Source organism: Amborella trichopoda, chromosome 3 (assembly GCF_054954075.1).
Source record: "Amborella trichopoda isolate Santa Cruz 75 chromosome 3, AtrichopodaSantaCruz75HAP2 v2.0, whole genome shotgun sequence".
NCBI classification, from domain to species: domain Eukaryota; kingdom Viridiplantae; phylum Streptophyta; class Magnoliopsida; order Amborellales; family Amborellaceae; genus Amborella; species Amborella trichopoda.
In genome coordinates this window covers 8,760,968-8,787,636 of record NC_142338.1, presented here as the reverse complement: position 1 = coordinate 8,787,636, position 26,669 = coordinate 8,760,968, and the positions used below count along the sequence as shown (strand labels likewise).

The 26,669-nt window shown below is 37.4% G+C and overlaps 1 protein-coding gene across 2 annotated transcripts; it reads left to right on the top strand.

Annotated features, from left to right (window-relative positions):
* KMS1 (SNARE associated Golgi protein family) lies at positions 1-26,111 on the top strand. Of its 2 annotated transcripts, none has more exons than XM_006838194.4 (8): positions 1-113; positions 4,941-5,152; positions 5,471-5,549; positions 6,133-6,438; positions 18,617-18,786; positions 24,035-24,151; positions 24,457-24,630; positions 25,616-26,111. In XM_006838194.4, exons 1-8 carry the CDS (start codon positions 38-40, stop codon positions 25,799-25,801), a joined length of 1,320 nt encoding a protein of 439 aa, XP_006838257.2. In that variant the 5' UTR covers positions 1-37; the 3' UTR covers positions 25,802-26,111. The 2 variants fall into 2 exon arrangements, with proteins under 2 accessions (XP_006838257.2, XP_020519752.1); XM_020664093.2 differs by having other exon boundaries at positions 1-167.
* The last annotated feature ends 558 nt before the right edge of the window (positions 26,112-26,669 follow it).

The following is a 26,669-nucleotide window of genomic DNA, read 5'->3' as shown; positions in this document are numbered from 1 at the left end:
GGGTTCGGGTTTTTGGGTTGTAGCATGTGAAAAAGTGATGGGGTCTCGAAAGCGTGCTTCTCGCTCATCTGGCAGCACATCGTCGTCTGAACACACGGAGGAATCCATTGCCGGTGGGCATCGTTGGTTTTGATGGTTTACTGCTGATATTTTATTATATTAAATATGTATGTTTATTACATGAAGAGATATGAGATTGTTTTCCTGGATTTTGGTTCGAACATTGTGTTGTTGTTAATTTATAAAGTGGTATATTGTTTTGTTTTGTTCTTAGGCATGGCTTGAGTCGTGAAATAGTTGTCTGCAAAACCATGATTCGATTTCTCTTTGTATCCATTTAACTGTTTGGTTCATTTATTTAATACTTATTTACTTATTTGTGTTGTTGGTTTTTATTATTACTTTCCTGAGGGGTATAATAGGAGATTCATTAAGCTCCTTCTGTATCATTGTTATTTATTTGCTAAAAGAGTTTTAGGTTTTTGATTGATTTGTTGGAGATGGAGGTATTGATTACCTTGTATGATTCATTGAACCATGGAAGTTTCCGTCTTATTAGGGACTCACGCCTTCCAGCTTTACATTGTTGAGCATTGCACTTTTTATTCAAAAAAAAAAAGAAGACAAAGTTCCTGGGCCATAATCCTGTTCCTAGCATAAAGTGTCTTTTTTATTCAAAATGTCGAATGAAATATGTGGGAATTGGATGCCCGCCATTTATTTTTGAGAAAGAAAGGGACACTGCTCATTCAAATATAATGTTTTCATGGAAGTTTTCTGGAATCTTTTCTTGATAATTTTGATAGCAGAGGGTTCTCCATCTCATTGTTTTTTCAAATACTATCTGTTATGCTTATTGCTCAATTGCTGTAATGATTTTCTAGAACTCAACTTGCCACTGACTTCTGGTTTGGTCACCTGTTCAAACTGTTTAGACTGGTGTTGTCACAGTGATGCTATGAGTTGATAAAATGGATAAGATAAAATTTGGGAAAGTTAAAAGATAAAAAATAGAAAATTAGAAATAGAATATTTAATAAATTTACAAGGTAAATTAGAGAGTTGAAGCAGACAAGGGAGACAACAGTAGCAAGAACAGTGAACTAGAGAGTGGAAAAAGTGGGAAGAAGGTAAAGGGGAGAGGGAAAGAGAGAGAAGAGAAGAGGGACAATGATGGAAGCCATGGTTTCAAGGAGGCAGATATCTGTTGTGGCGATATACCCAGTAGACCATATCCTTGCTGGGCCTCTTGTACCCTCAATCCCTCATTTTTTCATGTGACCTATCAATTGAGTATGGGCCGTCCTTGGATCACCCATTCCACCTTATGATACACTTGGCTGGACTTTGATTTGCTTAAAATACTACCTTTCCTTCTTCGTCCTGCATAAATTGATGTTACCAACCTTGTGACCTCTTGTCTCACTAAAGCTGCTTCGGTCTCCAAAATTTTTTGGATCCTAGATCAAGTCATTGATCATCCTTGCTCGGGGCCTTTTGAAACGTAAGTATCCAATATGTCATATTGGGCAACTATTACCTAGAAGGCTAGAACCTTCGGAATAGAAGGGTAATGGCTCTCCAAAAATTTACTAGAAGGTGTCATCCATGGCCATATTACTTGGGTTGAACTGACCTAATTCTAAAATCATACCTTCTCATATTTCTGAATGTTGTCTCACCGCTATTCCCCTCCTTTAGTATTAAAGGAACATCACTATTGGAGCCTATGGCTTTCAATTTTGCTGCCTACATTTACTTTGCTAACATATTTTGGCATCAACTTAAATGTGTCTCAGCTGTCCACTTGGATGCTTCTCATAACCCTTAGACTCGTTAAATCAATAACTCATTTCATGTCCCATCCATCTTTCAGCTGGTCTTGTTAACATCTAGTAAACGTAGTCGAATTTTGTTCCTCACAACATCTGCTTTTTGCCTTTTCTAGCTTGAAACCCTTATGAAGAGATAACTTATGGACTTCGCGCAAGCAACCCAGTTATGTTGAGGTCACACTTGTCCGTGTTTTATCCACTCCCTTCATTGGCCTAATCTTCTCATATAGGTTGTTTTTCGCCAAAGTATTCATGTCGCCATAATGCAACACAAATAAGGGGACATGACTGTGATTGGATATGGCTTCTAGTATCTCCAATTGTTTCACACTTACGATATTCGATATCTGCACGCTATGGTTATATTAGAGTACATTACAAAATTAGAAAAGAATTTTGTTGTACATAGGTATATCTCCAAAGAATTTTGTATACCTATATAATTTGTACCGTATTATGGGTTCTATATCCTTTGTACTGTGTCATGGGCTTTTAAGACTTTTTCCCACATTAAATGTGGTATTCTCAATATTATGTTGCACATGGCTTCTCTTTGTGGATTCTCATTTTGTGGTGTGTATATAGAGAGGCTAGCAGTCTTGGAGATAGATGTGGAAAAGAGTGCTCAGATCTTAGTCGTACTTTTCACTGTTTGTTGAGGATTTTGAGTTTTGACCTGCAGCCCCCACTGTTTTTGCTTTACCCTTATTCTACCCCTTTCTTATGCCCTCTCTGTTTGTTGAGGATTTTGACCTGAGAAGTCCTCCATTTTAGTTGTATTTAAGATCTCTTGATATGCACTATATGGCAGTTTTTCTAAAGTTGAAGAAACTATTCTTCGTATTTCATGGCAATTATCAATCTTGAGAAATAATCAATATGGTCCATAGAAAGAAAAAAGATGCAAACAATCCTATGAATATGGAAAATTATAAATAAACATAAATCCTGAAAGATATTGACCTCTGAAAGACAACGATCAGAAACTCTGGTGAGATGACTCGGCCTAGGTTGAGTTACAAGTACAATATATATCAGTACTTGCCCATGTACTGTTATTAGAACAAAAAGGGAGAAACCACCCCCTTAATTCATCTCTCTCCCTCTCTCTCTCTCTCTCTCTCTCTCTCTCTCTATATATATATATATATATATATATATATATATATATATATAGATATATATCAAATGGCAGGCAGAAATCTGCCCCTTCTTTTCATCTCTCCTTTTGTCTCACCTTCTTCTTTGATTCTAACCCTTGTCATATAATCAGTTTTCCCATTCTCGCGACTATTTATGAATCTAAGGCTAGTCTTAGCATTGTTTTTAGATGGGTTCTTACCGTTTTCTGAAAAATAGGTATTTTACATCTTTCCAAGAGTAATGGTTGGCTTTATAGCCCATAGTTTTTTTTGGTTCACAGTTAAGCCCAGAGAAAGGAGGAGGGCTGTGTTAGGTTGGCAGCTAGTGCAAAAATTTTGCTACATCTGTCTCATGAATCCTAGCCGACCTAGATAGTTGGGATAAGGCTCAGAGACTGATGACTGTTCCTAATGTTCTTGTGATGTTCAACCCATGAAAAGTTCTCTTTGGGCTTGGCTTTGGAGACCTTTTCTAGGGTTTTCTGAGAAAACCCATTTGAGAACAGCTGAATGATGTTAAGAATGGAGCTTCTATGAGGAATTGAGGATTTGGGTTCTCTCGAAAGGGTTTTTTTTTATAATCACCTGGCTTGCAGAGGTATCAGCTACAGCTACAATGGAGCAGAAGCTTGCTTACTACATTCTTCATGATTAAATTGCTAGAGAGAGAAATTGAGGAATTTAATATTTCAATTCTCTGCCTAAAATCACAAAGAACAGAAATCAATGTCTCTTTTATTGTAATCTCTCTCTCTCTCTCTCTCTAAAAAAGGGGTGTGGAAATCCTCCCCCAAATCAAATTTCCTTTTTTCTATTTTTGCTTTTCTTCTTTTTTTTTCTTTTGCTTTTCTTTTTTAGTCCTGTACAGTACTTAGGCGAATCCACTCGGACTTGCATGAGTTACTCTGCTTGGGCGGGGGCCAAGTCCTGAGCCCAAGCTGAGTATTTAAACTGTGCTTACAAAAGCTTGTTTTCTGTGTGTGTTTGTGTTAGTTTAATCTCCTTTGGCAATGGAAATTAATTCTAACTAATAAAAGTCAAATATTTTAGTCAAAACTGGTTCTCTAATTTATCTAACCTACGCAATTATGTGGTTTTCTATGGCCATTGTGATGTATTTGGATCATATACAACAATACAAATTTATTCATTTAAGGAGTGGGGAGGGTGATTTGATGAAGTATTTCAATAGGACAAAATTATTTAAAATGAGTTTGGGTTATTGAAAACCATAGAAGCCTGGCATAAGGGCATATTGTTCTTTGTGTATTGTATATGTACCCAAAACCTACTGTTAATGCGAATAAACTAATGCAGTCCCCCTTCACCCAGTCTCGTTCATTTTATTCCACAGTTACCCATTTCAAATCTAGAAGCATTTGCATTTATTCTGGTCTAGTTGCCTTTGTGAAGTTCTACTCTGTGTTCTGGAGTTTCCATCCCTGACTAATTTTTCTGGTCTTCTGAAATTCTGTTGTAACCAATTTCTTTCTTCAGCGCAATAAGTATTTGTCATTGTTAGCTTTACCTCCATTGTTTGCTTCTTTTTGTTTATCAAAGCAACGTCACTGGTATTAACCTTTAACTTAAAAATAGTGTTTTCTTATCCTTTTATATGAAGTTTTGATGTTGACAGATATGGTTCACGGATTTATGGGGATAGTTATCAATAGAATAGCTTTGCCATTAGTAAAGAAGAATTATGCCTCTGTGAGAATTTTGGAAATGATTTTTATAGTTATTTCCTTTTTTATACTCTCGTTGTTTTCATTCCTTAGGACTTTTCACTTGATTTCATCATCAGAATGTTGTTTTGGAGGTTCTAAAAGTAACAGTGAATATATGAGGTTTCTTCTTCTTCTTCTTCTTCTTTTTTTTTTTAATAATGAAGATATGAAGTTTCAGTAGGTGCTGAAGCAATTTATTCCATATTTATCTGAATAGGAAAGTTCATTATCTGCAGGACTTCGGAAGAAGCACCAAATGGACTTGGAAAATCTTACGCTGACAAAAAATCCATTCAAGACCTTGAAGCTTTTTTTTTTGGCAACTGTGCAATATCTGATGCAATCAATAGCTTATGTTTTTACGAAAGGAGTTTGGTTAATTCTTTTGATAATACTGGGAGTGTTTTTTGTGCTCCTCCTCTTGACAGTGAATGGACCTCATGAGAAGGTAACTGGTAGCTATCATAGTGTACATCCCATCAATGCACGATTGTCTTGTTAGCTGATTAACCTGAATAACACATATTTGTTCTGATTAGAACAATATGCTGCTAGATTGGTACTTGCATTTGTCTCATGCCACTGGTGAGGCCAATTGCTGGTCCAACATTTGTTTCTGATCTCTATTGCCTGTTAGGGAAAAATGAACTCGTCACTTCTTTGTTTAATTGTTATTGAAAGTAGCTTTTTCATTTTTCTTCTTTTGATGAGTTTTTTATTGCATGGTCCGAAGCTTCGTAATTCTTTGAGGTTTGAACTCTTGCAGCATCTTCAGGAAGCTCTGGCCTATCTCCGGTTTGGACTGTGGTGGGTGGCACTTGGTGTGGCATCATCCATTGGACTGGGTAAGTGCTTGCTGTGAAATATTATGAAATTAGTTTTTGCATTCTTGACAGAGTTAGAAGAATTCTGGTTCTTAAATTTCATTCAAGCTTTGACTTCTTGGACCAAAATGCGGTAGAATATGAGGGGAACTTTGTAATGGGCACCTAATAGGTAGTTCACTCTGAATTTAATTGATTTTGTTGAAAATAATTGATAGTTTTTTGAGTTGTGGGCTGTGGCTATAAAGAGGCTCACCCTTTCTATCATTTCCATGAAATACCATGTTGGTTGCTTCTCAACTTGCCAGTAATATTATATTTTGTAGATTTGAGGCTCTAGATGTACAGCGGTAGTGTCTGATCTTGTTTGTAAAGTACAGGTCTGATTCATGCATGTAAGAGTCATTAATGGAATGTGGCATATTTATTTATTCTTTCTGTACCTGCCTAGATGGTGCATACATTTTTGTTCTCTGTGTTTTTACATTGCGGCATCCTGATTGTGAAATGCTGCTTTGTTTTTGAAAGTCAAGTGGCCTTAGCCTGAGTAAAAATTAATTCTGGTATTGCACTGAGCACTTTCCTGTCATATGCTGTGTCACAGGTTCTGGCTTGCATACATTTGTGATCTACCTGGGACCCCACATTGCGTTCTTTACAAGAAAAGCGATGCAGTGTGGCCGAGTTGATCTCAAGTCTGCTCCTTATGACACCATACAATTAAAGAGAGGCCCTTCATGGCTTATAAAAGATTGTTCTGAATATGGCCCACCAATTTTTCCATCCCTGAGCGACTCACTTATACGAGTTCCACTTAGCAGTATATTGCCTCAGGTCCAATTGGAAGCCATTCTGTGGGGCATTGGAACTGCTCTTGGGGAGCTTCCTCCTTATTTTATCTCCAGAGCAGGTATGTCATGTGCTGTTACTAGATGCAAGCCATTTTGGTTCATTGCTAGTGAAGTTCTATATTTCTATTGTCTGGTCATACTTGGAAGCATGTGGATATTGTTTTTTGCCCCGTTCTTTCTTAAATACTCTTTCACCTATGAAGAGACATGAGGATTAATGTAGGTGGCGTGCCTGCTAAATTCAGACAGTTTTTTGGGTAAATACTAACTTGGGGCGTTTCGAAGATTAAAGCCTTCAACCCTTTTGCACCTTAGCAAAAACCAACAAAACTGTAGCATCAAATTTTTTTTTTGAGATAAAAGAATTTCTTGCTATTATGATGATAGCTTTTGTCGTCTAAATGTTTCATAAAAGTCGCCATACGTAGAGCAACATACATTTTCTTGCTATCAAATTATGGAACTAGAAAACTAACTGGACAATTTTTTCTATTGGAGGTCGAGATCGAGATCCTGAGTTTCATGGGATCCACATTCCTTTTCATAGTATCTGAGGGTTCCTCGGTAAACTGAACCGAGGTTCCACCAACTTGGGATTAACCTTAGTTGTAGAGTCTATCGTCCCACTTGCGCTTTTTAACAGGTCACAAGTTCGAACCTTGAACTTCAACTTAATGCTAACTAATGGCTATAATGCAATATCTGTTAGCATTTATAAGTATTATGTGTTTTGTTCACATATAATTTGTTATGGTGGTAGGCTATACTGCTCCTTTTGGGCTCTTTAATAAGTTGCAAGTTACCATGACCTTCGACTTAATACTTATTTTAGTACCTTTTATTCATCAAAGAAGGACCATGGTTGTTACTACGCACAAAGTCATAAACTACACTCGAAGAATGCAAAACTTAAAGTATTATATAATGATTTGATTTTTTTAAAAATTGTTGTTAACTTATAATATATGTGGATTGCGCTCTCGGCTTAGGGAACCCTAGTTAAATGTACTTGAGGGCCTTGATTTTTACCCAAATGGAGCTTGGTCCTATAGAATGTATCATTCAACCCCTAGAAGTTGGGGTCGAGCTCCCCAACATATTGGAATCGCAACCCTTAAATTTTGGGGAGTACGAATTGTGATCTCAAACCTAAGGACCTTCTATCTTTTCATAACCCCTTGATCCCGATCTGATCCAGGAACTGTCCTAGTCCCAATCCCTTTCTTTTCAATGTTGCTGCGATATCATGCATTCAACTCCCATATTTTTCACAATTTTGGATATATGTTTGTAATATTACTTTACATGCAAATGTTTTTACCCTTTTCTGAATTGAAACGTTCCATTTTGGACACCTTAAAAATGTTTTTGAGATCGACACCTGTCTCAATGTTTGGATTACAGATGCCCTTTGCCCACGCCCCAAAAATTGCTGAGAACAATATGAAAAGCAAGACAAGTTTTCACTAGAAACTATTTTCTTTACATCTAGTCCAGCGAGAAACCTGAAAACCAAAAGAAATAACCTAAAGCATCCTTTGCCTAGTCACAACTGCCAATTTAGTGGTGCGCAAAAAATGAGAGACTTCACGTTATTTAATCCATTTGTAGTTATGCGTAAAATTTATCAATTTGAGTAAGTTTATGATAAAGTGCTAATTATATAAATTTGTTTGTTCAAAGTTGTAGGCTATCTTCTATAATTATCAATTTATTATATGTATTGTAATTTTTGTGCTTTTAAAATCAAACGGCAAAACTATTAGTGATTCAAATCTCTTTTGCTGCTAGGATTTCTTTCTTTTACTTGTTTTGTCATTCTCAGTGGGATATTTCTAATTGCTTGAACCATTAATTTTCCTTTTTAGATGTTAGATGTGAGCTATTATTGTCACATGGGCACCAAGATGAGTATTGATGTCTGATAGTATCTAAAGTGTCTAGTCCTTCGGCTTATCAGATACACAAGCCATATCCATACATAAAATATTTTCTATTATATAATAGGAAAATGTATACAATAAGATTATTTACTTTTTGTATAGGGAAATCACGAAAATTATTGACCGCTAGATGTGAAATCAGGTTGCTAGAGGGGTGTGTCCTTGATTGGGCACAAAGTCCAAAATAAAATTTCTCAAACTCATCATCATCATAGCCTTTTCCCAAACTATTTGGGGTCAGCTATACAAATCCTGGTCTATCAGTCTACTCTATCAAGAGCCATACTCTTAGTGAGTCTATGATTCGCCCTATATAACGCCCTAACGTAAGCAGATAACGTAGATTCATGGAAAGTTTTGACAAAGTTTTATGTTGGCTGCCTACCTAACACAACCCACCTCCTTTACCTAGGCTAGAGACAGGTTTAGAGAAAGTTTAAGGTCCTCAACCCTCTTAGAACAAAATAAAATTTCTCAATCTATATGATACAATTTAAGTTGTTGGATTTCACATCCGATAGTTAAGGGTTATTGTGACCTTCAAGTACCAAAAACGAATGGTCTTATAGTCTGCAATACCTATATAATACCATTATTTAATAAAATTCAGATAAATGTTACACAACTATGTGATGGTTCTAGATACCCTTTTTTAAAAAGTCCCCCCAATTTTTCTATTGTATATGCGTATCACCATTTCTCTCTCTCTCTCTCTCTCTCTCTCTCTCTCTCTCTCTTTAATTACCAAATTACCACCACTTACGAATCGGATCTTCAAGATCCAAAATAACAAAGCCATTTTATGACTTCGAATTTTGGAGATCTAAAGTCAGGCCCCCTCGTGGCCCATTCCTCCTCGGTTTTATTTTTATTTCCAAATCACAGCTTTGGATCTTGAAGATGCATAGTCAGGTCCCCATATACCAAAGTCAAATGTGACTTTGGATCTTGAAGATCCAAAGTGGTAGAAATTTTGGGAATAAAAACAAAAATCGAGGAAAAGCGTATGTGGGGCACTAACTTTAGTTCTTGAAGATCCGAAACCATAAAATGGCTTTGTCACTTTGTAGCAATTTGGGAACCAAAGAAAAAAGCAAAAAAGGGGCTACAATCATAAAATAAAATAAAAAATTTAGGGGGGGTTTAAATGGCAGCAATTTCGGGGGATATTTATGTAAATCTCACTAGAGCGTACTACCCGTTATGGAAAAGTCTTGAGGTCAAGTCCAAGGATTTTGTTCCATAGTGTTTTATATTAAATAGTGATTTTTAGTATTACATAATAAATGATTTGCCTATGTTGTGCGCACAAGGAGTTTCACAGTAGTAGACCTCACTCCCTATCTACAAGAGGTTCTGAGTTCCAAACTTGGGCCTTACATTTATTAGCTTCGTATTTACCTAGTTTCTGGATGTGTTGACCCGTCTTGACATTCTACACAAGACAGTGAGTGGCATGTCTACATATCACTCGTATGAGCTTGTCTACTTTAACTTTTTTCAGCATTTTAGGAGCTCTATGCAGCTTTCTAAAAGCCGGACTAGGATATGATCCGGATTGAGCCAGGAAAAACTGAATAAAAGCTGTAAAAAAATGTGAAGAACCATAAATAATGGAATATGGGAAAATGATAAAATTTAGAAAATGTTATAGTTAATGAAATAAATAATAAACTTAAAGGCAATAGTGGTTTTATTGTCAGAGTGCCCGCCATTTACTCAAGTTGACATACATAGTAGTAATAGGTTCCATATATCATTCATAGCTACAAATATATACGTCAAATGAACCAATATGAATGATGGTGAGGCTCGATGTCTTCTCAATCATGGTCATCCCTACTATCTTTTTTTTTCCCCTTTTTGAATGTTAACATGGGGCCTACCTATTGAGAATGGAACTCTCTAGCTATCGTGTTTTGGCACCCTCACCTTGACCACGTCTACCAAGGGTCAATAATAGTTTGGAACGACCTCTGTTGTTTGGGTATCTTGGGCAACCACTCCTAGCCTAAAGTTCCCAAGGCTAGTATCTCCCTTATGCTCGTTCCCACCCTATTGCTTGTGTCATTCCTCGGGGTCCTCATGTCAGCATCATCTGGTTCATTGGTTTCTTCATTGTCATCACTCTCACCCATCTTGCCCTTGCTCCTCAACTTGTGCCTCTTGATTTTTAACTTGATCTCTTTCCTCTTTAAGGAGGCTACCCAATTATTCCTCCGGTGTCCTATTATTGAGAAGTGGCTCTTCCACTTCCACCAGCTACTCAACTGTATCCTGTAGAAATATGTGATCCAATTTGATAGGGTTGTAATCCACAATTTCCCTCTCAGTTTTCGATGTTAGAGGTTCAAGTTGTAGTGGATGTAGACCAGCTTGTGTAGGTTGGCAATAGCTAACCTTTTTCTCATTCTTGTGTGGATTCATTGGAATGTTGTCTAGATTCACTCACATGCCACTCTGGAGCAAGTTTGGTGAGCACCTTGATCACAATACTTTGTGGGTGGCAAGCTCCGTCCATGTACTTTCCTATTGATTTGCTGAAAAAAGGAGAAAGAACACATAAGAAAGGTGTCAATTGATATAAAAGAATGTATGTGCACATGAACTTGAGAACATTTTTGTCCTTGTTTTGTGGATTCACAGGAATTTACTATAGTTTTGCTTACATCTCATATCGGAACAGGTTTGCCGGGGTACCTTGATCAGTATACTCTATGGGTAGCGAGCTCCATGTCCATGTAGTTTCTACTGCTTTGCTGAAAATAAGAGAGAACTCATAAGGTGTCAAATGGCAATAAAAGAATGTAAGGTGTATGTGGATTTGACAAATAACGTAGATCCAACTAGTGTTCAAAAAGATAGTCTGCACGCCAGAAGGACCTTAGGGTGCACGCCTAGGCATGCGCTATTACCTGGGCACCCGCCCCATGCAGCCCAGGCAATCATCCATCGCTTACGTGGTGGGCCCTTTGTTTTGAATTAAAATGCCCCTAAGGCCGCTTTAGGTCATTTTGACTCATGAAATTTACAAGAATGACTATTGGGGGTATTTTAAATTCCCAAAGTGAAAAAATTTCGAATATAAGATCCCAAATCGATTTATTTTGAGATTTTTGTGAATCGAAAAAGAGTTTGAGGTTTTTAAAAGCATCCCTACTCTTTATTGTTGGATTTTTTTTTATGGTGCTAGTGAAGATATTTGAAGACTTTTGCAGGGAATTCTAGCTAGAAAGATATAAAAAGCATTGAAGAACAAAGATCGGGCAAAAGGTTAGTTTCCAATCAATATTTGAGATTTCTTTTTTGGATTTGAGATGTCTTCCTCGGCATCTAATAGGAGTGGGGATCGGGGATGGAAATATTGTGTTAACCCCGATAAAAATGACGAGCAAAAAAATGTGCACTTTTTGTGAACTTGTTTCGGATGGTAGGATAAATAGATTTGAGAAATATCTTGCCGATATAAGAGGGGATGTTGCCCCATGTAAGTAAGTTCCCAATCTCGTAAAGAAAGAGATTCTTGACTACATAGAAGCTGACAAAAAAAAGGATTAATGAAGGAGAAGGATGTGGTAGAATTGAGGGAAAGGGTTAATATTCTTTGTGATGATAACATTGATGAGGATGATGAAGAGGAAGAGGTGGGCCAGGTGGCAGTATCTCAGAGTTCTAAGAGGTCTTTTGGGTCTAAGATGCCTTGAATGAAAGGGGCTATTGATGTTACACATAGCCCTGAGACTGTAGTTGAGAAAGAGAAAGTCATGGGGAAGAAGCAAGTGACACTAGAAATAGATATAAGAAGGGTGTATGAGGCCTGGTAATTCAGTATATTGCTAGGTTGTTTAATCATGCGGGCATTTTTTTTTTATGTTGCTCCCTTAAGTAGCTTCATACAATGTTAGAAGCAACTGACCAATTTGGGCCATGTTGGAAGCAATCAGAGCCACTATTGAAGAAAGAGGTAGAACACATTAAGGAGTACCTCAAGTCCCATACTGATGGCTGGGCTCAATTAGGGGTTTCCCTAATGATTGATACATGAAGTGATAGGAGGAAAAGGAGTATCATGCACTTGTTACTGAATTTCCCCTTGGATACATTATTTTTTAGATCCATTTATACTTGTGAAGAAGTTCATGATGCCTATTATATATTATCTTTTACTAGTGAGGGCATTGAGGATGTCGGGGAGGAGCATGTAATTCAAGTGGTCACAGATAACGCTGCTTCTAATTTAGTTGCTGCACATTCGCTTCACCATAAGAGGCCTTGAATATTCTAGACACCTTGTGCTGCACATTGTATAGACCTTATGCTTGAGGCTACTGGAGACTTGTGTAGTGTTAAGGGACACTTTCAAAGGCTAAGGAGGTCGCAATCTTCATATACAACCACACCATTGCCCGTAGCATGATGCGCAAGTTCACAAACAAGGAGCTAGTGGGGCCCGGGTTCACCATATTTGCTACTGATATCTAAGTCTTAAGAGCATATATAGCAGGAGGATCCCATTGAGACCTATGTTCACTTTAGAGGATTGGAGTAGGTGTAGGTGGTCTAAAGATCCTAAACGAAAGATGGGCCATGATATTATTCTTTCTAAAAAATTTTGGTGTGGGGTAAAGCACTTGCTAGCATATTTCCACCCTTGGTCAAGGTCTTGTGCTTGGCTGATGCAGTTAAGCCCTCTATGGGCTTTATATATGATGCTCTAGTAGGATCTAAGAAGAAGATAATAGAGAATTTGGGCAATGATGAAGCTAGGAATGGCCTGATTTGGAAAATTGTAAATGAGAAGTGGGATAGGCAGCTTTATGGAACACTACATGTAGCTGGGATTCTTTTATGCTAACCTAGATATTGAGAGAAAAGATACAACCATGGATGGATTTGATGAGTGTTCAAATTGCGGCCCAATGGTGGAGCCAACATGAAAGTAGTGCTACAAACCTCCAAAAGATGGGTATTCAAATTGAGTTTAACAAGTAGCTTTCTGCTTGTGAGCGGAACTAGAGTTCATGTGAGATGGTATTTGGGTTTCTTTTTTAGTTGTTTGCAAGTTCATTTTTATATTATAGAAGGTTAGACCTAGAGTACGTTAGTGCCAATTTAGATGGCTCAATTAGATGTCGTGGTAGTAGACTCGTAATACACATGCTTCTTTTCTTATAGGTGCATACAAAGAGAAGAAATAGGCTTGACCAGAGGAAGCTCAACGATTTGGTATTTGTTAGAGAGAATCAGGGACTTAAGGAGAAGTTCAACCAACAGAAGAGGGATCCCATTGCTTCAAAGGATAAGGAGAATGCATTTGAATGGTTGGATGACAACATAGTACTGAAGAGGTCTTCCTCAGGGAAGGTTTAATCTAGGACATGGTGGAGGAGGCTTTAGATCCAGCTTTTGATCCGGATTTATCAGATTCTTTCTGCTAAGGTTGCAATTCCGATTCAGAATCCCGATTCCGCGATTTCGACAAACAATCTTCATATGATTCGCTTTCTTAAAGTCAGGAATCTCGATTCCTTATTTGGGGAATCTCGATTCCAACACTTCAAGAATATCATTTCGAACATTTATTGATTCTCGATTATGCAATCGTTGAATCTCTATTCTACATTTGTTGAATTTGGATTTCACATAGTGGTAAACTCTCCATCAAATTAAAACACAAACATAAGGCCATGGACCTCAAAATAAACAATTCAAAACCTAAGAGAAGCATCAAATTAGAAACTCGATTCCAAAGATATCAGAATCGCGATTCCATATATGAAGGGATCTTGATTTCATATGGATTGATTCCAAATAGGTTAGAAACTTGATTCCAAAGAGGATAGAATCCCGATTCCAGATATCTACAGATCTAGATGCCATTTGGGTCGATTCTCGATTCCTATAAAGTAGGAATCTTGTTTTCCACAATTCCTCATGTATGGACATTGATGCCGAAAAGAGGAATCTTCTTGCCAGCAGCGATTCTGCGATTTGGATTCTTTCAGAATATCAGGCATTTCCAAGAATTATGTTCTGAACCTAGGAGGGCCACTCATGCAACAACTGCTGCTCATATGGCTACTTCACAAAGGGTGAGGGAGAGAGAGGAGGAGGTAGATTCAGAAGAAACTCTGTATAGTGAGCAAAATATTATAGAGGGTAATGATTCTGATGATCATGGCCTTGATTCAGATGAGGACTGAGGTGCAAGTTATTATGCAGATTTTATCTAGTGACGATTGAAGAGAGAAAGTTCTCGCTCATCTTTTCTATTTCATTGTCGCTTGAGTGTGGTATCCTTTTGTTTTGGAATTTGGACATTTAGACTATTGGTTTTATACTTTTCTTTTGTATTTTTGTCATCTTGTCTAGTTGTGATCATGTGCCACACTCAGTTGGATTGGAGAGTTGGAGGCTAATGATACCATGGGCTTGTTTATGTTTTTTATTTTTTCACTAAATTTTCAATGATTTGAAGTTTTGAATGTGTTTCAACAGTCATGTATATATATATATTTACATGGAAAGTTAGTTAGAATATGTGCTAAATGTAAAAATATACGAAATTAACACAAATATCTGCATATATGTGCTTTTGAACAGCACATATATGCAAATTTCTGAAAACTTTACACCCCAGGGCACCCACCTAGAGTCTGGGTACTTGGCCCCAGACCGGCCTCTTAGGGACTGCCTATTGTTTTCTGAAACATTGGATCCACCTGATTGCGAGATTTCCTAGCAAGATTTGTTGCAAAATTCCGTTGTGCATCATAAAAAGAAAAGTAAAGAATGAGGTTTAGTGGTTCACAAATGTGAATTGCATTATTCAGGAGCTGGGAAAATTGCTTCACAAAAAATGTTTTTGACCTCCTTCAAAGCTTCAATCGACTTATTTCCATCTCGGTGAAATATTTCTATGTGATATTTCACCCCCTCCATGATCTTGAGATGAGATGATTGTCCTGAGGCAAAGAAGTATACCCGTTTGAAGAACACCATTAACTAACGATGCCATGGTTGATTACGTTAACTGTCATCAATCATAAACCATAGTCAAAATTCTAAAATTCAAATGGCAATAAATTTTGAAATTTTTAATGTCAAAGCCGCTTACATTGTTATGGAATATACATGTGGCATTGATGGCCGGCTTTGCTCGATCAATTGCTTTATATCATAAGAACCCCCAGCAGACTTCATATCAAAGTCCATCCTTCAAGTCATCTGCCGGAGTTGCTCTAATTGCTACTATCTACTCACAGCCTCACACCTATCTCAAGACCTTTTGTTATTGATTATCCCTTGAACTTCCCTTGCAACTTGGGTCCTTGAAAGGGACATTTATTTATTTTGAGGACACCATCTGCTTAATGGCTGATTGCAACTTAATGGTGATTCAATGGATAAGAATGAGGTAGCAAACCATGTGATGGCTTGCCTAATCAACTATATCCCCTCTGTTAATTTGCCTCATCAAAGCTAGAATCCGCAAGTGATTGTATATGGATATGGTGATGGTTATACCTTTCTTACAGTACTCTTTCACTTGCTTAAGCTTCCCTATGTCTATGAGCATCAGATTGATGTAGTGAGTTTCGCATGGCCATTTGTTGTCTTGGCTTAGGAAAACCCCATCCCTGCACACCTCCCCATGCCGCTATACTGGCTGTACATTTCCTCTAAGCTTGCCGTCTTTGCAAGTTTGAGTTGGGCCCCAAATTCATCATCAACATCCCCCCCATCCCTCCATCTTGACAAGTGGCACAAAATTGGCTGCAAATCTCATCAATCATATCCCTTTCTGCAGCCTTCTCCTTATTGGCTTGGATAACTACCAGCATCTTTTGCCTCACATTCTTTTAACACAGTTGCAACCTCGCCCTTGTTATGTGATGTTTAAGGTGGTTCATACCATCCTTATTCACCTCCTTCGCACATAACACACATCTAACCGTAACCTTCTTGTTGGGAGGTTCCCCCATACTGTGACACAAGATCTGTTGTGGACTGCAACATATGTGTAATATAAAGGTAGACAGCTATCAGCTGGCAACAAAGCAGTCTTGGAACCTAAACCTACAAATAAAAAAAGGTTCCTGAAACACATTCCAATACTCAAAAATTGCTCCTTCCCTATCTTTTGATAAAAAATATTAACTAAGCCCAAAATGATTGTGTTTTGGTGGGGATTCACTTTTCTAAAAAGCATTAAACACTCAAAGACATGTGCACTATAGAAGAAAGCATTTTAATGCCAAAAGAATTGGGGAGTTCCAATTTTTTGAGGAAGAAATCATTGTTTTTAACCAAACTGAACTTGTTTCGGTAGCATTTTGCGTCCCTAAAAGCATCAATCACCCAAAGACGTGAAAAATGAAAACAGAGAGAATTTTTGTGGAAAAGAAAAATGAAGAGATAGAAGATATTGAATAAAATAGATGAAACCTGAAAATAGCAAAAAATAGACCTGAAAGATATGAATAACTTGTGATAAATCAACAATAAATTCGGGAAATTGATTCATCATCACCATCATCATCTTTTTTCAATTAATTGGGATCGGCTACATGAATCCTGGTCCACCATTATGCGCTATTAAATGTTATGACTATAAACATGCTCCATTCTAAAAGAAAGAATCATTACATTTTTAATCTTTACATATTTTGAAAGTTCAATATCTAAGAAAAAATTTCATATTTTTAGCTCTTGGTCAGTTCATATATGCTAGATCTGGTTGAAATGAAGCATAGACTTCTAGAGTATTTTGAAAAAAATCTAAAGTATTTTTAGTGTTACCATTAAAAAATTCAACTTCAAGAAATAAAAGATGATGCAAACAGTGTAAAATTGATTACCTGTCATGGATTGACCCCAAATAGTCTTTAAAATAAAACCCCTTGAGTATTTTTGCGGTAGGCTTTGAATCAACAAGATAGGAGGCTCGTGAAGCTTTTTGAAACTTGAAATTGGAAATTCAAATTCTTTAGGATCCATGAAAATTTGTCAGTTTTTTCAAAATCATATTGATGGATCTGATAGAGGCTAAAGAAGATTCATGTGGATCAAATATGGAGCTTAATACCCCCTACAAACTGGGAAAGGTCAACTTATAGGGTTTTTTTTTTTCCTACTGAAGCCGAAATCAAAAAGAACAATCGGACTTAGCTAGTCCTTGCCAACTTAGCCAGGATTCAGTATCTCAGATGAGTCTGACAAAGAACAGGATGGGTCACTATTCCCGCTTATTCTGTTTAGGGATCCCTAGTCTAACTAGTCATGACCCTCCAAAACCGATCGAGGCTTGGTTCTGAGAGACTTGGGTGATTCCCAATCCAAGTAACCAATTTTTTATGCATTGATTTAGTTTTTGATGTTCCCATGCATTGTAAGCTGTGTAGCACATCGTTCACGTACTAATAATTTTACCATCAGTGCTAGCATTATTAATGAACTGTTAAAGCAATGAAGCTAAGATGAAGATGTTGAGATGGATGTGTGGTAGGACAAGAAGGGATAGAATTTGAAATGAATACATTTGAGAGAACTTAAGTGCTCCAATAGGTGATAAGATGAGAGAAAGTAGACTTAGTTGGGTTGTCCATGTGCAGCACAGACCCAGTACACCTATTAGGAGGTGCGAGTTGCTTCAAGTGGAAGGCTCAAGAAGGGCAAGGGGTGATCCCAAAAGGACATGATTGGAAGTAGAGAGAAAAGATATGGTGAAATATGACCTCACTGAGGGAATGACCCTTGATAAACCAGAATAGCGAACCAGGATTCATGTAGTGTACCCAAAATAGTTAGGAAAAGGCTCTAATGATGATGATGATGTTAAAGCAGTGAAGATGCATAATTGGCTCACTAGTGAAGTAGTTGAGAGCCAATATCAAATATTTATGATTCCGTTTTACATACTTGCTAAAAAATAGTTTTGGGACTATTAATTATGATGCTGAAATGAACCATAGTCTCAAGGGTATGTGTAAAACATACTCTTGCTCTTGTCTTGAATCAGATAATTATGAACTTGAACTTATGAGGACTGTCCTTTTTCTCTTTACTTGGGGATGGTTGTCAAGCTGCTATATATTTTAGTTTACACTATTAATTATCTGTATTTGGGGATTATGATTTTTAACAGCTTCGGCTTGTTTGTTTTTCCTTTTTGTAGTTATTTAACTTGTTTCTTGTTCTTCAAAACCATTCTGAGCTGCGCATGATTATTGTCGAGCTGCTTCTTTTATTTTAAATGTAATGTGCTGCATCTATTAACTTAGATTTTTCACAGCACACATGTCAGGTAGCAAATTGGAAGCTATGGAAGAATTAGATAAAGAATTGGATGCTTCTTCAAAAGGACATGATGGAATCATATCAGCGTATCTGACAAAAATTAAGCGCCGGCTACTCTCACACGCACAGCATTTGAATTTCTTTTCTATCCTAGTACTTGCTTCGGTAAGTTTGGGTAGCTCTTGCTATATCTAATTTATATCCTTCTATGAAGCAGCACACTTTCTTTTGTGACCTCTGGTAATATAATCGATGAACTATAATAAGGTGGTTTTTGTGGCTGAATATAACTAGATTATGTTGCTTTTGGTATAGTTAATCCAAGTGCTTGTGATGTGCTACCTATACCTAGTTTGTTAAGGAAATCCTTGTGGCAGATTATATATCTTTTTAGCCAAAGTATAAAGACTTGACTTGATTCAGCTCTCATTTGACCCCCTTGTGAGTCGACTTGGATATCGGGTGTCTGTGAGTCTCATCCAAGTAATTAAAATGCCTATGAATATTAATGGCATTTTGTAATTAATAAACATGAGAAAACTGAAAAATGTAAGAAACTTTATTCATGTTACACAATTACACATGACTAAGAACTGGTCATCTGTAGTGAACTTGTCTTATTTTTTTGGTTTTCACTTTTCATAATTGTTTTGGTTGATCAGAATGATTCCTCATGGAGGTTTAAACCATCGTTACCCGGATCGCCCAAGAATGTGGTTGCTCCAGCTTTGGAAGCTCTATCCTGTGCTCTGAGACAAGAGATCTTGACTCCAGAGTTTTTTGGAATTTAGGGATCTCGATCCACAAATTTGGGGATCTATATCTTTGGTTAGTGGCACCCAGATCCCACTCATCCAAAATCATAGGTCCATGAGTAAGTGTAATCGAGCCTCCACCGTGGAATTGAGTTTTTTTTATATTGGTACGAGGATCACCAAAACATTTTTGAGATTCATTTACAATGGGAGTGTGGGTCACCATATTTAAGTTGTTTTGTTTGGATCACCAGCATTTTTATCAAAAACTAGAGCTTCTTTGATTTGTGAGGACTGAAATTTGGATCCTCATTTTGGGTTTTCAGTCTCACTTCTCCCTTATGAAACATGTTGCAATGACAACAAAAAATCTTTAAAAATATTTTAGAAACAGGATTCTTGGTATTCAATGATACTTGGATTGTTGAATTCAGCAAAATTAATCATATCATGCAACACCTAAGCTAAAGTACCCGAGTTATTCTCTTGGACAGCCTCGATTCTAAGTTGGACAAATCTCAATCCCAATACTTCATCGTTCGATCCTAGACAAATTTGCATTCGCTCCCTCATATTGGGATCATTGTCCCTTTAACTCATGGTGTACAGATCTCAATCCCTATCCAACATATCTTGTTACATCTCTCGATCATGCAGTCCCAATCCCAATCTTGGATCTTACCTTGCTTCTGATCCAAGAACTATGATTTAAACCCTAGACCTCTCTCTTGTAAATTGTGTCTCAATTTTAGGTCTTCAAAGCACATCCAACCCTGATAGAAAGCTTTACGTATGTGTGGCAAAAAGAGTAATAGGACATAAATTTACATGGAACAAAGCGCATCCAGCCCTGATAGAAATTTATAGTGTCAGGCTCATGCATCACATATCACTGATACCAAGGACCCAACTCTAAAGCAAATGGGAAATTGGAGGTGAATCATATGTAATTTCCCTTGGCTTCTTAGACCCAACACTAAAGCAAATGGGAAATTGGAGGTGAATAATATGTAATTTCCATTGGCTTCTTATGAAAAATGTTACCTGTCTTGATGTTTACTTTTTAGGCCCTGATTTATACAGATATCTCGTTATAGGCTTTTATTTTGGTCCTTTTGGATTCACTAATATCGATACTTTCACTCTTGGAGCTGTTGTGTTCATGCTTGTTTGCTTTTATCCCAAAATCTTCTACTATTGTTAATTGCTCATATTTCCCATGTTTCCAACTTATGAAGTTATTTTGAAATAGTGAGATTCTATACATTATTGATTGAAAAACTGATGATTTCTATCGACTCCTGATGCGAATTTCTTTAGTCCTGCTTGCAAAGTCAGACCGATGTTCGAAAATTCGGACGCCAAGCTGCCTAGGCTGTTTGTCGCCTAGAACACGTAAGCAGGGCATTAGGCGGCTTGCATCTAGGTTGGCAAGGCGCCGCCTCGATGTAGGTTGCCAAGGGCGGAAAAATGCCCTCGGCTACGGTCAAAATAGTAATCCCCCCACCCTCTAAAAAGGGAGTAAAAAGGCAAAAGGGTTTTGGGGACATTCTAAACCCCAAAACGAAATCCGTGCCATCTAGATAGAAAAGAACTTCCCAAAAACCTCTATTTTGTGATTTATCGAAAGATAGATAAAATTTTTGATTTTTTAGATTTCTTCCGTAATCAAAGGCAATGCTTCATGATAGTTTTTCAGAGCTTATAGTGGTCAATACTGAGGACTTTTGGTGATTGAATAGACGAGGTTTGTGCCATTATGATATTTCAATTAGGGTTTTGAGTTTTTTTGCTGTAAAGTACTATGTTTTGGATCATGCAATTTTTCTTTTTTAACTTGTTTTTTCCTTTTATGATATATTTACATGTTTGTAGTTGAAAGATTGATTTTTTTTTTGATTAATTGATTATTAACTCATTTGGACGATGAAGTTGATCCTATATCGAATTCTTATATGAATAATTGGTTCTTATTTTGTACAAATGTGTGATGTTTGGATATCCTCTTAATTTTGTTTAACTATTTTGATATTTTTACATATTTGTAGATGAAACATTTACCGCTTTGGACTTATATCTTGTGAATAGTCGTAAACTTTGTATGAAATTGATATTTTGTGAATATTTGATATCCAAAGCCAAATCTTATGGATATTAATTAATAAATAATAATTATTATACAACTTTTATCCGAATTAATAGTCCCTATCTGTTCGTGTTCTTGGCGGGCACCCAGCTGCCTAGGCGGCCAGGCCCCCAAAACGCCTAGGCATGCACCTACGCCTTTTTGAACATTGGGTCAGACAATCCATGACTTGGCAAATTGAATAAGCAATAGAAGATGGGGTGACTTGTTCATGGAAAACTCTGCATATGAGGAGCCCACTTCTGTGCGTATTCAGTTGGACCGTGCCAAACTAGGGTTTGTGGAGAGCAATGGAGAAAAAATGTGATTTCTTCCCCCTTGAAGTTCTTTTGAACCATCTCCAACAGGCCTTTGGTTGATGTACCATCATAGTGGTCTGCAACACAACTGGAGGAGGTTAGAGAGTGGGGGACTGTTGCTCACCAGAGGCTCTTCAGGTAGGGAGAGCCCATACAATAAATATAAATAAATAGAATAGCAATATTTAAAAATGAGATAAAGTTGAAAAAATAATCAAAGGATTTTGATGCTCAAGTTCTCTTTTAAATTTTGTTTAGAATAAAAATGTCCCCCTCCTTGATAACTCTAGTGGGATGAGTTCCGAAGAAAAACAAAGAAACGCCTTCCCAAAAGAGTGGGAACATGTTGGGAACGAGTTCCCACTTTTGAACCATGGGAGTGTGCTCTGGGATCTGGAATGCACCTGGAACTATGTGTAGCATATCTTCAATGAAGTCCGAGATTCAAGGCATTAACACCAATAATGAGGAATGTTATGAGTTGAATGTAAAGAGTCTTTGTGGATTGGAGCTTGTAGCTTAGCTTGTAGACATTGAGCTTTGGGGAATTTCAGGATTGTTAGATGGGTGTACATGTTTTTACTGTTTGTTTTTCGAGAATGTCGATTGAGAACACAAGGAGGGTGTTGGGGCTTTCAGGACTTGGAAGGTGGGGAAACTATTCTTACCCATGTTTATAATTGGTGAATTTGGTTAGTAAGCATTTAAACTGCTTGGTGAGGCAGGTTTGATAAAGATTTCTAACATAGTACAGTTATGCATAGGATAAGTCATGAGTTATGCAAAAAGATCTTTTCTGGTAATCGAAGGGGGACCTTTAAGATGTGAGTTGGTTCCCCTCTCAAACTCTTATTAGGTCCCTCCTTAGGCCCTAGCATATTGTGTCCTTTAATTTTGATGTTAATGGTATGGGTTGTAGAGTCCTTAAAAGAAAAGCAATGTGTCAAGTAAGTAGATAAAACCCCATTCACCAACCATGCTTTGTGGAACGGTTGCATGGGCACGAAACAACACATCCATAGAATTGAGTGTAGCTGAGATGGGGGTGTTGAGATAGATGAGTGGCAAGACAAGAATGATAGAATTCGGAATGAATACAACTGAGGGAATTTAGGGGTGGCTCCGATAGGTGATACGATGAACGAAAGTAGACTTAAATGTGCTGGCCATATGCAGTGTCGACCTAGAACACCGGCTAGGAGGGGTTATTTGGTCAAATGAAAAAATCTAAAAAGATAAGGGCAAGGCCAAAAAGGATATTGATGCACATGTTGAAAAGAGATATGGTGACTTATGGTTTGATTGAGGATATGGCCCTTGATAGGAGCAGAATGGTGGAACATGATTCATGTATCTGACCCCAAATAGTTGAGATAAAGCTTGGATGAGGGGAGTCTTCAAAAACCATGTTAGGGCCGTTTGTATGACCCCAATTTTTAAATATGCACTATTTTCATTCGAACAAATAATCACAAAAAAACAAAATTTGAAAACATACCCTAGAAAGTGTTTCTTTAGCTCAATTAACATAAGTCATCGAGAGGAATTTAAAATTCACACTCCTGTTGAGAAATTTGGAGAAAGACAGACTATTTGATTTCAAGGCCAAATTGCAATTCAGGCCAATAAGGAATTTTGCCTATTGCAATTTGACCTCAAGGGATGCTACCTTGATAGATTTTCAAATTCCAATCCCAATTGCAATTGGTCCCATATTTTCAACGTCTGAACACTCTCTCTCTCTCGCTCTCTCTCTCTCTCTCTCTCTCTCTCTCTCTCTCTCTCCATGAACAAACTGTCACCAACCTCCACTGTAACCATTGCCACTACCACCTCCACCATACTATTTCCATCACCACCACAACCACAACCACCATTGCTTCACCACTACCATCACAATCTCCATTGCACTATCACCACCACCACTGCTACTGCCGCCACCACAAGCACCATTACTACCACCGCCACCACCACTATGTTGTTGCGCCTCTTTGAAAGAAGAGGGCCGCTTGGTAAATTACAATTCGAAGAAGAAGGCCGTTTGGCAATTTGAAGTCAATCGGTGCCTAAATGGTACACCTCATGGACAGTTAGTGCATCTACACTGGCCTCATTTACTTTAAAGCACAATCACATAGAATGTTAAGCCTGGAGTTTTATGTTCTTTTGGACACATTTATAGCTCAATAACCCTTTGTTGTTTTCTGTGTCAGGTGCCAAATCCATTGTTCGATCTTGCAGGTATCATGTGTGGGCAGTTTGGGATTCCTTTTTGGGAGTTCTTTTTCGCCACTTTGATAGGGAAGGCAATCATCAAGACCCACATACAGGTATTCACTTCGATAGAAAGGCACTTTTACGAGTCCTTTTTTGTGCAAAGATGAGTGTCCCAGTTTGAGGCACGTTCAGTGGGCCTAGTACGGGCCAGGAAAACACTTTCCGTGGTGTTGCCTTATCCACTTTCTTCTGAGCTTCTTTTGGGGTTTATCTATTTAAATGTGTTAAATTTATTTTTATTGTAACGTATTTTTAGGGCTGTTGACAACTTTCTATTACTTCTATTGCTTGGAGGTTGAGATTTATTACCTCTTATAGATTCCTATCAGCAACTCAAATCATTGCCATTTTGTCTCAGACGGTTTTCATCATCTCAATTTGTAATAATCAACTTCTGGAGTGGGTGGAGAATGAGCTGCTATGGGTGCTGAGCCTGATACCTGGAATGTCCTCTATTCTGCCTGAACTCCTTGCCAAGTTGCATAAGATGAAGGATAAGTATTTAACAGCTCCTGTTGCTTCAAATATTAAGGTTGGTATTTCCTTCTTTTTTTTCCCCTTGTTGAAGTGTTGACAGTGGGAATGGAGCCTAGGTAGGACGTTATTTCCTCTCTTTTTTTTCCCTTGTTGAAGTGTTAACAGAGGGAATAACTTATGTTGAAAAGTTGGTATGTCTAATTGATGTTCTTTGTTGTCTACAAGAGTCCCCCAATTTCTATATATCTATACTTGATTTGGGGTATGTTTCTCATTTCCATGAAATCCTGGGAGTTTCTTAAAAAGTCATCCAGGGTTAAATGAATGGAAGATTTTTGTTGTATTTTGAACTTTGGCCACTGTTTCCTGATCGTAGTCATGTCTGGAGTGTTGGCCGAAAATCACTAGGAAAGCAGATCGTATTTGTTCAGTATGTATTTCATGAGAATAATGTTTTGGACACTTGGTGCTGAAATTCAGTGAAAATTCCAAAATCTGGCCCTTTTTCCTTTCATTGAAATGTTGTCCTTCGTTATTAGTGTCTTCTTTTTGTTACACCTTGGAAAACGTTTTTGTTCTTATCATTAAGGGAAATTTATCAAATGCATATGAGAGATGAACTATTTGACATTGCATCCATTTCTTTTGATTTAATTTCAAAATACTTATCAAAATACCCATGATCATGACTAGGAATAGTTGCAAAAGGGTGCAATGTTAAATAGTTTATAGCTGTATTTTGATAATTGTTCCATTTATTGATGATATCCTCCTTTAATTGACTCAAAATATGTATTTTGTGGCTGAGTCCCTGTTCAAAAATTAATCCAAACAGAAAACTTGGCTTACGCCTTTTGAGCATGAAATTTTTCTTGGAATCAATATTAACCATTGGCAACTGCCTATAGCATTTTGAGATTCAGGCATATGCTTGATTTGTTATGTATTTTTATAGCTTATCTACATTCTTCTTCCGTGCAGTTTCCTGATGTGGATTTCCACATATTTGGTCTCCTGATTGGAAATTTTTCTTTTTTCAGGGGAAGCGATGGGATTTGTCCTTCACAACAATCTGGAACACATTCATCTTGCTCATGCTTATGAACTTCTTTGTGAAGATAGTGACTGCTACAGCACGAAAGTTTCTCAAAGAGCAACAGGAGAGGGAGATTGCCCTCTTGACAGAGGAGCCGTTGTCAAAACTTTCCAATGGTACAACCAAATGAGTATATGTTTAGAAAATCTCTGTTTTCCGTTTTTAGGAGCCCAACTATTGATAACTCGGTGATAGTCAAATATCACTGTCACCATACAAGCCCAAATCCCCCTGATTTGTGCTACATAGAAACCATAGAAAAGGGCAAAGAGGGCAAAAAAATGGATGCGCTTCTTTTGTGCTTGCTGGGTTTTTGGTAGTTCAGCGTCTATTTAAGAGCCACGAATTTGACATTTTCTTGTTGGGGATTAAATTTATTGAATGGGGCTTTTGTAATATCATCCATTTGCAATATGAATTTCCATTTCTCTGTTGGGCTATTTCTTTTGGTCTCTTAACTGCTGAGGTCGAAGTCAGGACATCTTCAAATCAGGCAGTAAGGTCTAGCACCATGAGATAAGCGCTTGTTGTTTTAGTATATAACATAAAATATAAAACAAGGTGAACATTTACTGTGCTCCCTGGGGAGTATAGTTTACTTCTACATCCTCCGTCAAATGACCCGCTTGGCTAGGATTTTTCAATCTGAAATTTTGGGAACCACTTAAGAATCATTAGTGGTTATTGTCAAAAGAAAAAATTTTGAAATCTCAGTTTTCTACACTTTGATCTCACCTAAAAATTGGACGGTTTCTATTCAATCTATTTTAAGAAGTTTATATCCTCAAATGTGGGGCCCTAAAATTAATTCAAAGTGGGGTTTTATTGGAGGGAGTAAATGGATAGTATTCTCCCGAGGGAGTGGAACACCTTTCGGCTAAAATAAAACTAAGATCTTTGAGCCTCTCCATGATGTGCAATAAGCACCACCACTCCAAGCATCGAGCGTGTGAGAAAAGCATTGAAAATTTATTATATTTATTAAAAACATGTTTGTA